The sequence below is a fragment of the Scophthalmus maximus genome, chromosome 11 (assembly GCF_022379125.1).
Source record: "Scophthalmus maximus strain ysfricsl-2021 chromosome 11, ASM2237912v1, whole genome shotgun sequence".
Lineage (NCBI taxonomy): Eukaryota > Metazoa > Chordata > Actinopteri > Pleuronectiformes > Scophthalmidae > Scophthalmus > Scophthalmus maximus.
The window spans coordinates 25,320,001-25,335,000 of record NC_061525.1 but is presented as its reverse complement, the minus strand read 5'-3'; the positions used below and the strand labels follow the sequence as shown (position 1 = coordinate 25,335,000).

The 15,000-nt window shown below is 41.8% G+C and overlaps 2 protein-coding genes across 5 annotated transcripts in view; one reads left to right on the top strand and one right to left on the bottom strand.

Annotated features, from left to right (window-relative positions):
* Window positions 1-3,903: 3,903 nt before the first annotated feature.
* Window positions 3,904-15,000, bottom strand: part of nyap2a (neuronal tyrosine-phosphorylated phosphoinositide-3-kinase adaptor 2a) — an 11,978-nt gene continuing 881 nt past the window's right edge. The window contains exons 1-7 of one of the 4 annotated variants that reach the window (XM_047335495.1): window positions 14,878-15,000; window positions 10,861-11,077; window positions 9,686-9,999; window positions 8,391-9,437; window positions 8,127-8,243; window positions 7,100-7,212; window positions 3,904-4,989 (exon numbers count right to left, since the gene is read on the bottom strand). The exon at window positions 14,878-15,000 is cut by the window's right edge and continues 879 nt beyond it. In XM_047335495.1, the coding sequence (XP_047191451.1) occupies window positions 4,774-4,989; window positions 7,100-7,212; window positions 8,127-8,243; window positions 8,391-9,437; window positions 9,686-9,999; window positions 10,861-11,063 (2,010 nt within the window). In that variant the 5' untranslated portion in view covers window positions 11,064-11,077; window positions 14,878-15,000 and the 3' untranslated portion in view covers window positions 3,904-4,773. The other 3 variants (XM_035623829.2, XM_035623833.2, XM_035623832.2) reach the window with 3 other exon arrangements.
* Window positions 11,453-11,983, top strand: LOC118299808 (keratin-associated protein 4-3). Its single transcript, XM_035623834.2, has one exon. The coding sequence runs from the start codon at window positions 11,453-11,455 to the stop codon at window positions 11,981-11,983; it is 531 nt and encodes a 176-aa protein (XP_035479727.2).

Here is a 15,000-nt window from a genome sequence, read left to right as displayed (position 1 = left end):
GGGACCGCCAGCCATTCCGGGACCGGGATGACGGGGATGGGTGGGCGGAGAGTGCATTCCCCGTTTCCTTCGGGAGACGGGTTCAGTATCGTTTACCTAACCCTAACCCCCTAACCCTAACCCCCTAACCCTAACCCTAACCTGAATTGACCTAAACCTAACCTCTTAACCCCTACCTAAACTTAACCCTAAACCTAACCATTATATGTGGCTTGTTCTTAGCCCTATTCATATTTTAGCCCTAACCCTAACCCCTAATCCTAACCCTAACCCTAACTACTTAATTTTATCTAAATCTAACCCTAATTTAGTAATTTTGTTGTTATGCAAATTACATCTGTTAAAAATAAAAAAAATGAAAAATTTGGACAATTGATATATTACATTTACAATTAAAAAGTTAAAATTTTCATATTTTTAGGGTTTAAAATTATTTATTAAGAGTTATAATTTATTACAGTACTAATTTCTATGTAAAATAATTGGAATAAAAAAATTAATTTATTTTATTGGAGAGTTAGAACATTTAATTTAATTACATATTTTGTAGTTAAACAATTTGTAGATTTAAGATTTAGAGATTAGAAGATAAACATTTGGATAAAACAATTTTTTATAAGTCATAATTATTTCATTAGTTTTAGGGTTTTAAAATTAATTACTTAAGGGTTAAAATTTATCAAAGTAGTAATTCATATGTTTAACAATTAAAATTAAATTGTTTAAGTAGTTTTAATTTATTAAAGAGTTTAAAACAATTGATTTTATTTATTGAATTAAATGCTTTCATTAAAAACCTATTGGCATTTATGGGGTTAAAGGGATTTTATTTTACATTTGGTATTGGTCAAACTAAAAAACTGGGTGACACCAATTTACTCCATACAGGGGAGGGTGTTAATAGCAGCGCACGCTGCAGCCTGCTCACTTGGAGCGGAGCAACAGCAGAGGCAACACACAGAGGGTGAGCTCGTTAGCTGCTACTAGCTTGTTAGCCGTTATTATTTTGTTTGAGCTACTTTTTTTTGATTGATTAGACTTTTGTCTACCGTTTGCTGAAGTGCCCAGCCTGAAGAAGACACGGAAGTGTCGAAACGTCGCACAGGGGCACTTTTTTTTCGTTGATTAACAGGGAGTTTTTTTTCGTTTTTTTTATTTTTTTTATTTTTTTATTTTTTTATTCTTGTATTTTATTAAGGGGTTAAGCTTCCTTTTATTTATTAAAACCTTATTTGGTAAGGTCTCTTTGATTATTAAAGAGATAGAAACATTGAAAAATAAAAGATACGAAAAAAACTTTTTTTCACTTTTTTTATTATTGTTATGTTTTCCACTGCCAACGAGGGGGAATGGCAGCAGGTCCGTTACGGAAGACGGGGTCGCTTCCGTGACCAGACCCTTCACCAGCGACCCCAACCGCAAAACCGGGACGGCTCTTCTGGGGACCGGGGAGGAAGAGGGACCAGGGGGAAGGACCGTGCATTTCCTGGGCCTCCATGGGGAGGACCAGGCCATTACCCTCGTCCTAACCCTGACCACATTCCCTACCCTGATCTTGACCCTAAATTTGGGCTGATCCATTGGGTATTGGGGATTATGGGGTTAACAGGCTTTATTTAAAACTAAGAAGAGTTAAGAGGAGGAGCCTTTTCAGAGAGTATAAAAGGAGGAGCCCCAGGAAGGGAGCCCATTTCATACACGCACATCGAGCAGACAGGATCGCTCAAGCTGTATTGTTACGTCCCATGAATTGACGCTAATTATGAGCTGTATGTGTCCCGCTGGCCTGATGAAGACCAAGATAGGTCGAAACGTTGCCAGAAAAGCCGGACACCAATTTTTATTTTTTCGTAAGGCACAGTTTTGCCTACTTATTTATACTTACCTCAATTTTAACACACTTTGCTCCGTCCTGGGACCAAAGTGATGGGACTGGGTGGGTGGAGAGTGCCATTTCCGTTTCCTCCGGGAGATGGACTCAGTCCCTCTCACCTAACCCCCTGGTCCGACGGGGCGGACGCTGCCGTCGGGACCGCCAGCCGTTCCGGGACCGGGATGATGGGGATGGGTGGGCGGCGAGTGCATTCCCTGTTTCCTTTGGGAGACGACACAACTCTCCTGCTATAGGAAATTGTGTTTTATTTGTTTCTTTCTTTATTTTTCTGTTATATTTATTTATTATTTATTTTTATATATTCTTTAATAATTTTCATTCATTTAAATAATTTTTACATAGAACATTATCCCTATGCTGTGGAAATGTTTTGGGAAACAGGGACACAGGACCACTTTTCTTTTATTTATCTCTTTATCATTATTTTCAACAATTTTTATTCATTTGACATGTCAAACTGGACACTGATTGGGACTGAAGACAAATTGTGACTCAGATCCCCATATGATTGACGGACACTCAGCGGGAGGTGCAGACACTCTCCCTCCCTCTCCCGTCCTCTCTTCTTTTCTCCCCCAACTGCTGACATGGTGAATTACAACCCTATCACCGGCCACCAGGAGGGGGAGCTCACGCCAACTCAGCACCAGACGTGTTATTATTATTATTATTATATAACCAAAGCGCCATTATTACTACAAACACCAGTGTAACTGCAATTCAGCACCAGTTGTAGATTTATTTAAACAAGGACTTTTACTGTGACTGCATTTCAGCACCAGATATAGTAAGATCAATACAAGTGGACCCAATATTGGGTAAAATACTTTATTACTTTGAATCAATCACATGATCAGATCAGGATAATTTACATTAATCACACAAGTTTCAACATCCTATCCCAGAATGCTTTGCTTTCATTTCATTAGATTTAACAGTCACATCTCTCACTTCATCAATATATCAATGCACTGCATTTATCAATATCTCTGTACAGACGCCAATTGTTATCCACTGTCCCAAACACATCATCACATGGCTGTCAAGTGACCTTCAGGTGACCTTTTTTACTTATATTGGTAAATATATACACTACTTTCATTTAGTAAACATTTTCATATGATTCAACCTAATTAACAGAAATTTGATTTCTAATCTAAAATCACTGTTAACTAAAACTTTTTCAATTTGTTCAAAACTCGATTCCTTTTTGATTATGCAAAAATCGGATTAATTTACTTTGTTTAATTTAAAAGAGCAAACCAATGATTATGCCCCAAGAACTCTTGAACTTTAAAGTATTTTTGTTTTGGACTACTTTATTACTTTGTGTTAAGATTATATCCTGTAGCTTTCCTTGTGTGTGGTCTTAGTTAATTTACCTTTGTTATCCTGTTCGTTCATCTGGAGTTTGTTCCTCTTGTCTCTGCACTTCCTGTTCCCCTGTGATTGTCTGCACCTGAAACTCATGTCTCACCTGGGTTCAATCTTCCCTTGTGTGATTAGTCTCTGTGCTCCAAGTCCTCTGACTCAGTTCTTCCTGTTTGTACCTGTTATTATTTGTACTGTACTCTGCATTTAGGTCGTGCTTCTGAAAACGTAACACAAACACTTCATTCTATTGGGTTAGCGTTAACCCTATTGCTGTTGGAGAAAGTTAGTGATGAAAAAAGCATCGTCAGACATTTATTCAGAGATTAAACAACAAAACAAAAACCGGATCAAAATACGGTTTTAATTAACACAAGGTCAAAAACCTGAACTATATGATCTGATGCTAAGTATGAATTCATAAGTTGATATGGAGGAAAATGTTTCATAATCTGAAGTTCGTTTGAAAATAATATTTCCTATAGATCTAGAGTTGATGTAGAGTTGATGTGGAGGGGCTTAATCTGGAGTTCATGTTGTGTTTCAGGGACAGTGGATAAAACCAAACTCACCTAAATATTCTTTTGTCATCATTACAAAATGTTTTTTAATATAAAAAAAAAATTCTCACACACACGGACATCACAGATTTAATTTAATTATAAAATTATATTTCGCAACAGCTCATTGTTTCCACACAGAGAAGACGTTATAAAGGTTAGGGTCAGATACAAAAATAAGTGTAGAAAGAGGACAGCTGCTACACAGTGTGTGTGTGTGGGGGGGTTGCTGGGCAGTTGTGTGTGGGTGGGTGTTCCTTTGTCTGATTTTCTCACTTTATGTTTCTGTCAATATTTCATGTCTTATTGTGACATTTACAAAAATGTTAAATGTATTTTTTTAATTTGTGATTTCTTTAAATACAAAAACATTATCAGTAATTATAATTATAATAATAATTATTGTAAATCAATTGAATGATACGTTTTTTTCAATTGTGAAAATGGTAAATTAATGTGATGATTTATATACCTTTGGTGTTTTTTATTTAATGTTATTATTTGTTAAATTTTGTACATAATGACCCTTTTTTGTAAATTTCTTATATATTCTCCTGTCAGCTTTGCTGCTGTAATGCCTGAATTTCCCCATTGTGGGACATATAAAGGTATATCTTATCTTATCTTTGTTAAAACTAAGTTTTTTTTCACTGGTCTGTCTTTTGAAAAACTGATCTGTGACTTTTCCTGTTTCATTAAATGATTTTTTAAAGTTTAGTGCTTTGAAAATAATGTTGATTTGTTTGTTTTGTAAATGTTGTTTATTGACATTTTGACTGATACTAAACTAATGTTGCTTATTTTAGCTATTAACGTTTTTATTCTAGTGACTGAGTGTTGGTCTAAAACCTGACCTTCGATTCAACTTTATTGACAGCTGATACTGTCAATCAAATCCTAGCCCTTCATCATCATCATCATCACCAGAAGACTGTGTTGGTCTGTGTTTCAGATGGCCGTGTCCCAGAAGACAGTGCTGCTCTGTCCGGAGGCGGGGGCTGAATATGGCGGCGGGTGTTTCCTCCTCCAGCTGGGCAGGATGGGCATACTGTCTTGTTTACACAGATTTTTCTCGGGCCGCTGACGAGCTTTAATCTCATGACATAGAATTCTTTTCTTCTCGATCATCTCCATCATGGTGGCGTCGCCGCAGAGCCACGGCATCTGGAGATCAACAGATCAACAAACACACAAGACGTCACTCCAAGTTTGTGACAGTTTCTGTTTGTGTTCATCGGTGGTTTGTAGGTCTTCATCTTTCATTTGTTTCTGTGTCATTTTGTTTCTGTTTGTGTTCATCTGTAGTTTGTTTCTCAGTGAGACAGCAAGACAGACAGAGAGACAGACCGTGAATGAGTGAGACAGACAGGGAGAAAATGAAACAGACAGTCAGACAGACAGACCGTGAGTGAGTGAGACAGTCAGACAGGGAGAAAATGAGACAGACAGTCAGACAGACGGATAGACAGACCGCAAATGAGTGAGACAGACAGGGAGAAAATGAGACAGACCGTCAGACAGACAGACCGTGAGTGAGTGAGACAGTCAGACAGGGAGAAAATGAGACAGACAGTCAGACAGATAGACAGACCGACCGTGAGTGAGTGAGACAGACACTGAGACAGACAGGGAGACAATGAGACAGACAGACAGATGTGACTTTATTAACTTTATTTTCACTCAGATTTAATTGTTCTGGATTAGGTTGTTATGATTATTTGATGACAGTTGTGTGTAAGAAAAACATTCAGATCATCTGTAAAAGAAAAGACAAAAATGTTAATGAGATCAAAGAACATGAATCAAGATGGATTCTGATGTTTTAGTAAAATTTAAAATCTGACTGTTAGTTCCTTAAGCAAAACGTTTATTTACACCATTATGACTATATATGGGATCGAACAACTCTTCCTCCTGAGCCACTGACGTAATCTGTCCTCATTCTAACATCCAGCCTTTGTGTACATTTATATTTTCCATTTTTTTGAGGTTTTGCCAGGTTGTGCGCTTTTGCGTGTCCCTGTGGCATGTAACCTCTCTCAAAGCAACAATGAAATACTTTCCAACAGACCTCAGATGTGTCAGTAGTGCAGTCAGTCCCTTTCCACGCTGTCAAACTAACAACACGCCAACGATTTACCTGAACGCAGCTCAACGCAGACATTGGCTCAAGGTTATTTGCTACTTTAGCGTGTCCGCTAATGAGAACTGCATCAGTCTGAAAAAAGCAGTGGACCTCGGATGTTTGTCTCCAACCCCCCCTCTGTTTATCTGTCATTGTGTTTTTCACTTCCTGTGAGTGAAGACCCTGATTTTTAAAAACCTTTTTTGTCTCCTGAGTCTTCATCCTTGTGGTTCAACACTTGTTATTATAGATTATTTCAGTTTATGATCATATATTCATCACTGCTGCAGAACCACAAACCTTCTTCAGAAGTGTTGCCTGTGCTCACAAAGTAATTATTGTTTTACATTGTTGAAAACCTAAAGATCATCTGTTTATCCCAAGGGTTTGTAAACTCCAGGAACCTCCTTCATTTTTTCAGAAAGTCGATGGAAAAGCTCCATCCAACATTGTGTTGATTAGTGGAACATAACAAGAAGATGTCAGGACTTGAGGGTTAGGGGAACAGGTTGTGGTTCATTAGTAATGAGTCAGGCAGTAGTGGGCGTGGTATAATCTGAGCTGGGCGGGGTTATAGATACATGTATATGTATATATTTCATCCCTTCAGTCAGTGTTGGTTTAATGTTTGTTTAATGTTAATTTATGTTAGTTTAATGTTTGTATGAATAATGACACCAAGTTAGAATCAGTATCAAATTGTTGCGACTGTTAAATATGTAAGTACAGATGAATGTTAGTGTTTGTGTCAATAGTTCATGTTCAGACAAAATACAGAAACATTTATTTTAAACACCAAATATTTTACACAAAACTAAAAGTACAAAAGTCAAATAAACTTTTGAACACTGACAAACTCCATGACATCTTTCATGTTTACATGTTTATATCTTTACAGTTCACATGTCGATCAGCTGATGGATCAAACCTTCTGTCCGTCTATTAATGTTTTATATTCTGTTGTTCAGAGAAGTTGAATCCTGTGTGAAATAAAAAGGTTCATAATAAAACTGCTGCCACTTTTCGTGATAAGAAAATGAATCAAAACAAAGAGGCAGACAGGTAGACAGCCAGGCAGACAGACAGGTAGACAGACAGGCAGACAGCTAGACAGACAGGCAGACAGACAGACAGATTTTACAGGTGTACCTGACTAAGGGCAGGGTGATGTGCTTCATGCAGGTGACGTTGAGGCGTCCCACCAGGTGAAGGAACTCCTGACGTCGAGGCTGAACGTCCGAGTTTACAAACAGACTGTGACTCTGTAGATAAAATCATTTTACAAGAATAAACTCAAACAGAGATGAGATGTTCACCTGAAATTCACCTGACGTTCACCTGAAGTTCACCTGAAGCTGACCTGAGGTTCACCTGATGTTCACCTGATGTTCATCTGAAGTTGACCTGATGTCCACCTGATGTTCACCTGAAGTTGACCTGATGTCCACCTGATCTTCACCTGAAGTTGACCTGATGTTCACCAGATGTTCACCTGATGTTCACCTGAAGTTGACCTGATGTTCACCTGATGTTCACCTGATGTTCACCTGAAGTTGACCAGATGTTAACCTGATGTTCACCTGAAGTTGACCTGAGGTTCACCTGATGTTCACCTGATGTTCACCTGGTGTTCACCTGAAGTTCACTTGATGTCCACCTGATGTTCACCTGATGTTCACCTGGTGTTCACCTGAAGTTCACCTGATGTCCACCTGATGTTCACCTGATGTTCACCTGAAGTTGACCTGAGGTTCACCTGATGTTCACCTGAAGCTGACCTGAGGTTCACCTGAGGTTCACCTGAAGTTCACATGATGTTCACCTGAAGTTCACCTGAAGTTCACCTAACGTTCACCTGAAGTTCACCTGAAGTTCACCTAACGTTCACCTGAAGTTCACCTGAAGTTCACCTAACGTTCACCTGAAGTTGACCTGAGGTTCACCTGAAGTTGACCTGAAGTTGACCTGAAGTTGACCTGATGTTCACATGATGTTGACCTGAAGTTGACCTGATGTTCACATGATGTTCACCTGAATTTCACCTGAAGTTGACCTGTCTGGAACCTCAGTAAACAAAACAAGGAAACAGATTTAACGAACCATCAACCATGTGATTAGTGGATGAGCTGCTCTACTCTCTAATCACCCTTCCCCGTTGTGTTGTAGCCTTACTCACCTCCTCCTCCTCCTCCTCCAGACAGCATCATGGTGGGACTAACAGATGACCTACCCATCCTGCTGGAACCTGGACTGGATCGTCCATCTCTGTCATGTCTAGGCAGAGATCTATATTCTACAGAAGGACAACAAAGGCAGAAGTAACATCATGACACAGTTCAACCTTCAGATTCTTGTGACACATGATACGGTAACCTGCTGCCTTGAAATGTCAAGGTTTGATTTAATTTGACCGTAGTCAGATGTTGAACTAGGTACTAACCTTCACCCTCCCTGCTCTTCCTGCCTCCTGAACATCTCCTCCCCACCTGTCTACCTGAGGTAAACATGTTGTTCAGTTCGTCCAATGGGCTTGTTGGAGTATGTGACCTCATCGACACATTCTGCATGGAACCGTGGGTCGAGGAAGAGTTACTGAGTTTACATCCGCCTTCCCCCGCTTTGTGTGAGGATGATGACGATGAAGATGAAGAGCGAGGCATACTTCCTCCAGATATCAGTGAGTCATATGGTGGCGGCCTCTTCAGGCTCAGAGGGGTCAGAGAGCGACACATGCTGACCGGAGACGGACATGCTGATTGGCTACGAGGGTAACCATGGCCACCATGGGCAGAGCCAGATGATTTGTAGAGGTTGGATGGGAGAGGCGGAGCCGATGATCGACCGGAGGATGTGATGGTGTGGGTGGAGGAGAGGTCTCTGTCCCGTTCTCGGTCTCTGCCTCGGTCTTTGCGGTGGTGGCTGGAGATCTGCGGGTGCTCAACACCACTGGATTTGCTGTAGGAGACGTTTTCTATCATGGGCAGCCGGGTAACATCTAAGGGTGTGAGGGGGGACTCATCAGAGTTAGGGGAGCACTTAGCGGGGGCAGGGGGGAAGACGAGCAATGGCGGACGATGTGTCAGGAGGTTGGGGAAGGGTGAAGGGATATCGCACAAAGATCCACGGGACCAGGCTTCAGAATCCATGATGGCAGAGTGAGCATCCTGCAGGAACTCCTCCAGCATCGGGTACTTCATCTCCTCATACACTGACTCGCTCTGATCGTCCTCCAAGACTTCTTGACTTTTCAACTCTCGCAGGATGTTACCCACCATCTCAATATAAACCGGCTCCTCATCCTCTGTGTCCCTGAATACAGGACTTTGACTTTGGGATGAAGATTTATCCCACCGCAAAGAAGACTTCTTGTTACCATGGTTATGGATGTAGGACTCGTCAAAGGAGGTGCTGAGCTGAGTGTTTGGGTTCCTCTTGGGTTTGGGTGGAGGCAGCTTCTTGTAGTCCTCGGTGTAAAAAGGGCATTGAGCTGCAAAAAGACAGACAGGGAGAGACAATCACTGATGTTTACACTTAAAAAACACTATGACATCACTTCCTCTGTGACTTCCTGCAACACTCACTTATTTGTCTGACAGGTTAATATTTAACAAACACAAAACAATTGTCAGTCACTCTATAATCATTCGCCCTCAAAGTAAATATCACAGTAAAATTATTTGATCTATTACACGCTATTTAAAGTTTGGACTCAGATAAACTCGGAGCTGTCCTCACCCTCCACCTGCTCCGTTGTCTCTTTGGTCTCTTGCTGGTCTCTCCTCACGTCTCCAGTGCCTCCGTTCACCATCTCAGAGCTGCTGCTCAGTTTGGTGTTGGGGTCTCTCTTCGGTTTTGGTGGGGGTTGTTTTCGGTTGTGGTTGGATTCGTCTTCTCCTCCGCCCACAGAGTGGAGGGACTGGGATCGGACTGTGAAGCCCTGACTTGGGGGGGGGAGACGGTCTTGCGGTGCAGGCATTGTCATGAAACCCATTCTGAAATGTTTTCCAGAGTACGAAACTTCTGTTGCCATGGCAACATCTTCACCAATCCTGAATGGATTGAAAGACACGGTAAATGATCGTCATCCATCAACACTTGATAACATAAACATGTAAAGCACACACCAAGGTTACAAGAATAAAAATCACTTCTTTATACTGTCATGTCTTGGTTGACGTCCTCATTTAGAATTGAATTTCATGGAAAAGTTGGGACTTACTGTATATCAAACATGATGGAGGATGTTGCACCTGAACACAAACTCTGAACCTGAGTCTTGTGTGAGGACTGTAAAACATTCACATTCCTCACACAACCAGTTAATTCCATATCCTCATGATCATCAAATGATTCAGGTCAGAATTAAATTTTAAAAACATTTCCCGGTTTTTTAACCATTTAACCATTTTAAGGATATAAATCCATCTTTGTGACTACAAAGAGGTCAATCACAGAATCAAACATGTCTGATACTACATGACAGATGAGTCTCTGCTAGAAGATAATATGAATGAAAAACATGAGTAATATCAGAGCCATGCTCCTGGATCTTTGTGCCTGAGTGAGTCCAGCTTTAGACAGACCAACCTGCCAGAACAGTTCTGACAGTCAGTAGAAGGACTGACTGTTTCTCTGACACTAAACCAGCTGGTTTTAAGAGGAAGTGGCTGCAACTGCACGTATTGGTGCATAGTTTAATAAGTGAGAATAAGTTTTGTCATACTGCATTTTCAGCTTTTGTGCACAACTGGATTTGACAGGATGAGTTGGCCTATGATTCAATATTAAATATGTTACACATACAAGCAATGTGACTGTTGGCATGTTCCAGCTCAGATGAAGTTCGGGTTGCACCTTTTGTAATACAGGTAAACATTAAAAACAAAATGGTCTGTTTTTTTATCTTCTACCTCTTGATGGCTTCTTCTTGTCGTCTCTTCTTTTGGTGTTTTTCCTGCAGGTATGTCCAGTTGGTCTGATTACGAATGCGGTCGCTTTCTCTGGCAATGTCTGAGGCATTTTGTATCACCAAACCATCATATGTTCGAAGTCCACTGTCCTCCACGTACTGAAAAAACGTCCTGAAGGAAGACACCTCCTGCTGAGACGTCATGACTCATCAAAGACCTGAGCGGAGGATCAGAGAGAATCAGTTCAGATTAACACAGGTAACAGTTTGTGTCTGTGTGAGTCTGTGAACAGACTTAAACCTGCTTACAGGGCCTGATCTTGTTTCTATGATCAAAAGTCACTGTTGGTTTATTTTATCATACATTTTTAATGTTAAGAACCACAACCTCATTCTTACAGCCAACATCCATTCATTAAAATTGTGTTTCCGTTTTACTGTTATGAAACATAAAGATGATTATTGTACATTTCATATACATTATAAATTAGATGGTATCGATAAAAAAGAGACGGTAGAACCACAGTAAAAAAACAAACATGTTCATTCAAAAACTCCATTCTTAAACAAGCACAAAGTTCATAATAAGACCAATGAACCTCTGTCTCCTGAAGATCTGTCCACTGAACCTCTGTCTCCTGAAGATCTGTCCTCTGAAGATCTGTCCACTGAAGATCTGTCTACTGAAGATCTGTCTCCTGAACCTCTGTCTCCTGAACCTCTGTCTCCTGAAGATCTGTCCTCTGAAGATCTGTCCACTGAAGATCTGTCTACTGAAGATCTGTCTCCTGAACCTCTGTCTCCTGAACCTCTGTCTCCTGAAGATCTGTCCTCTGAAGATCTGTCCACTGAAGATCTGTCTACTGAAGATCTGCCTCCTGAACCTCTGTCTCCTGAACCTCTGTCTCCTGAAGATCTGCCTCCTGAACCTCTGCCTCCTGAAGATCTGTCCACTGAACCTCTGTCTCCTGAAGATCTGTCCTCTGAAGATCTGTCTACTGAAGATCTGTCCTCTGAAGATCTGTCTACTGAAGATCTGTCTCCCGAACCTCTGTCTCCTGAACCTCTGTCTCCTGATGATCTGTCCACTGAAGATCTGTCTACTGAAGATCTATCCTCTGTAGATCTTTCTACTGAAGACCTGTCCTCTGTAGATCTGTCAACTGAAGATCTGTCCACTGAAGATCTGTCCACTGATGATCTGTCTACTGAAGATTTGTCTACTGAAGATCTGTCCTCTGAAGATCTGTCCACCTCCCAGAAAGCACCACACTTGTATTTTCAGGCGGGGGTCCCTGACATCCATCTGTGGGTTAGGACAGATGGATGGACAGGAGATCAAAGAGATGGTGACCAGGGTGAGAACAGTCTTTAATATTGTTTTTTGCTTTGGAGAGGTAGCGGGTGTTTGCAGTATCCTGGACTGAGGGGAGGGGGCAGCCCTGGGTGGTTAATAACTCTAAGATTAGTTTTTTTTTTTTTATTTGTGTTCAGTTTCTTGACCCCGTCTTGTTAGACGAACAAATTGTCTAGCGAGATGGGTCCCACCACTGTCGTGTCAGCCGCAAATTTAATAACAGAGTTAGAAGTATGGGTTGGTGTACAGTCATGTGTACAAAGTGAGTATAGTAGTGTGCTCAACACGCAGCCTTGTGGGGTGCCACAGCTGAGAGTGAGGGTGGAAGAGAGGTTGACAGACGAAGGCCTAGGTGGAGCTGTTTCCTGATCAGTATGATAGTATCGAATGCTGAGCTGTAATCTGAAGAGCATCCGAACATACTCTGTGGTCCAGGTGATTCAGAGCCGCGTGGAGAGACGTGGTGATGGCATCCTCTGTCGACCTGTTTGCACTGTATGCAAATTGATAGAGGTCAAAGGGAGGCAGTCTTTGATATGCCTCAGTACAAAGTCTCTCCAGGCACAGGGATGATAGTGGCTGTTTTCAGGCAGGGTGGAACGATAGCGTGGGCCACAGACAGGTTGAAAATGTTTGTGAAGACAGCAGCGAGTTGGTAAGCACAAGTCCTGAGTACCTTTCCGAGGACTCCACCTGGGCCAGCCTTCCTCAGGTTTATCGATCTGAACACCTGTCTCACCTAATGTTCCTGTCAAGTGCCTGGGCGCCTTGTGGGAGAGGACTTTTCACTTCAAACTGTGCAAAGAAACAGTTGAGCTCCTCTGCCAGCGAAGCATCGATGGTGGAGTTTGAGGTGATGCTGCTCCCTGCCACACCCGCCTTGTGTTGTTGTCTGAAGTGGTCCTCAATCGCCTTTTTTTAAGTCCATTCCCCCTGTGCTGTACAGGGCCGTGTGTCCTGACTTGAAGGCAACATCGTAAGCTCTGAGGAGTGTGGATTTCTCTCGTCATCCAGGGTTTCTGATTTGGAAAGACCACAGTGACGTCAGTGCAGCTTGTGATGTAAAACAGAACAGTTCTTCTGTATTCTTTTAGGACCCGATGTTCAAATAAATCCCATTTTGTTGGGAGGGAGCTCCTTCGGTTGAGGATTTGATACTTTTTATGGTGAGTGTGGGATGGGACGAGGTGCAGGCAGATGTGGTCAGACCCTCAGATGTGGAAGCGTCCGGTTCTGTAGATATGCTTAGAATGATCAAGTGTGTTACTTCCTCCGGTGGGACATTTCACGTGTTGGGGGAATTTGGGAAGTACAGTTTAAGCCTGATTATAGTCTCCAGCTCTGATGTGACCTCTGTCAGGATAAGCCCTCTGCAATCAGGTGGAATGTGAACAGCTGTAGTAACCACTGTTGTAGGGTTAGGGTCTGTCTGTGTGTGACTGTCTCAGTTGAACAGTGGTTGTTTATGATGCAGCTCTGTGAGCACCAGTCCTCCTCTGCTCCAGAGTCGGGGTCATCACCTAACCCCGACTAACCTAACCCTAGTCTCAGACAGAGTTGCTACCAGCGATCATTAGCTCCATGTCATCCATTTTGTGAGCGAAGGACCTGGCGTTAGAGAAGAATATGCTCCGGAAGTGAGAAGAATATGCTCCGGAAGTGGTGGTTTATGGTTTATGGTTCTTACTTGTGTGTGAACAGATTAAAAACGGTTAGGGGTTCCAGTTTAAATTCTGAACTGGTTTAGACCAGTTTCGTTCAGAATGTTTTCAATGAATGTGTCACCGAGCTGGTGAAAGATGTTTCTGTTTTCTTTCATTATTCAGTCGTTCTCACAGTGATATAATCATTCCCCTCCCCCACCTCCCGTCCCTCTTCTTCCCTCTAAAAATGGACCAGGGAGTCAGCTGGTGGTATCCTAGCAACAGCAGCATCTCTCAGAGGGGTATGATGTCATGCTTCGAGAGCAAAGAAAAACAAGACGAGGAATCAAAGAGAGGAAAAGAGGAGTTTGGTATTCGATGCGTTTGTGTGTGAGTGTGTGTGTGTGTGTGTGTGTGTGTGAATGTGTGTGTGTGTGTGTGTGTGTGAGAGTGTTAGTGTGTGTGTGAGTGTGTGTGTGTGTGTGTGTGTGTGTGTGTGTGTGTGTAAATGGGTGTGTGTATGTGTGAATCAGTTTAACTCTGACCTTTGACCCTCCTCTGTCCCAGTCACACCTGTCAATCATTTGTTCTGACCAATGAGACTGTGTCATCACTGACTCATTGATCATCAAACAGAGACTGATCAGATTGATTGTGCCGCCACATTAGAGCCACTTCCTGTTTGACGTCTGACCTTCTGTTATGGAGGAATGTGGAAACGTCCAATCACGTGTCTGGTATGTTAACCTTTGTTTACCTTTCAAAATAAGAGCCTGTTTTTTTTAAAAGTGGAATTTTCCTTCAATGTGTAGCTTAGCTCTCAGGTCTGATCAAAATGGCCGCCACAGTGAAGCTGAAGCTTCTTATGAGTGAAGAGCTAGATCTGATTTGAAGCAACTTTATTGACTCAATGGGCAACGACAGCGGCGACTCGACGAATAACAACGTTTTTCTCAAGTGGTGAGAAAGAAAAATTGTGAATGAATAAAACCAGAGGAAGGAAGCAGCTGAGACTTACCAGAGAATCAGAGAGGACTCAGACTCTGTCCATTTCTCCTTCACTGAATCCTTCACTGGCACCTTTGGTATTTCCTTCCCTCCTTCAGTCCTTCAGGCCTTCTCTCCTTCCCTCCTTCAGTCC

Excerpts from the sequence above, each read along its gene's own strand:
- LOC118299808 (XM_035623834.2), top strand. The coding sequence starts at position 11,453 with ATGAACCTCTGTCTCCTGAAGATCTGTCCACTGAACCTCTGTCTCCTG.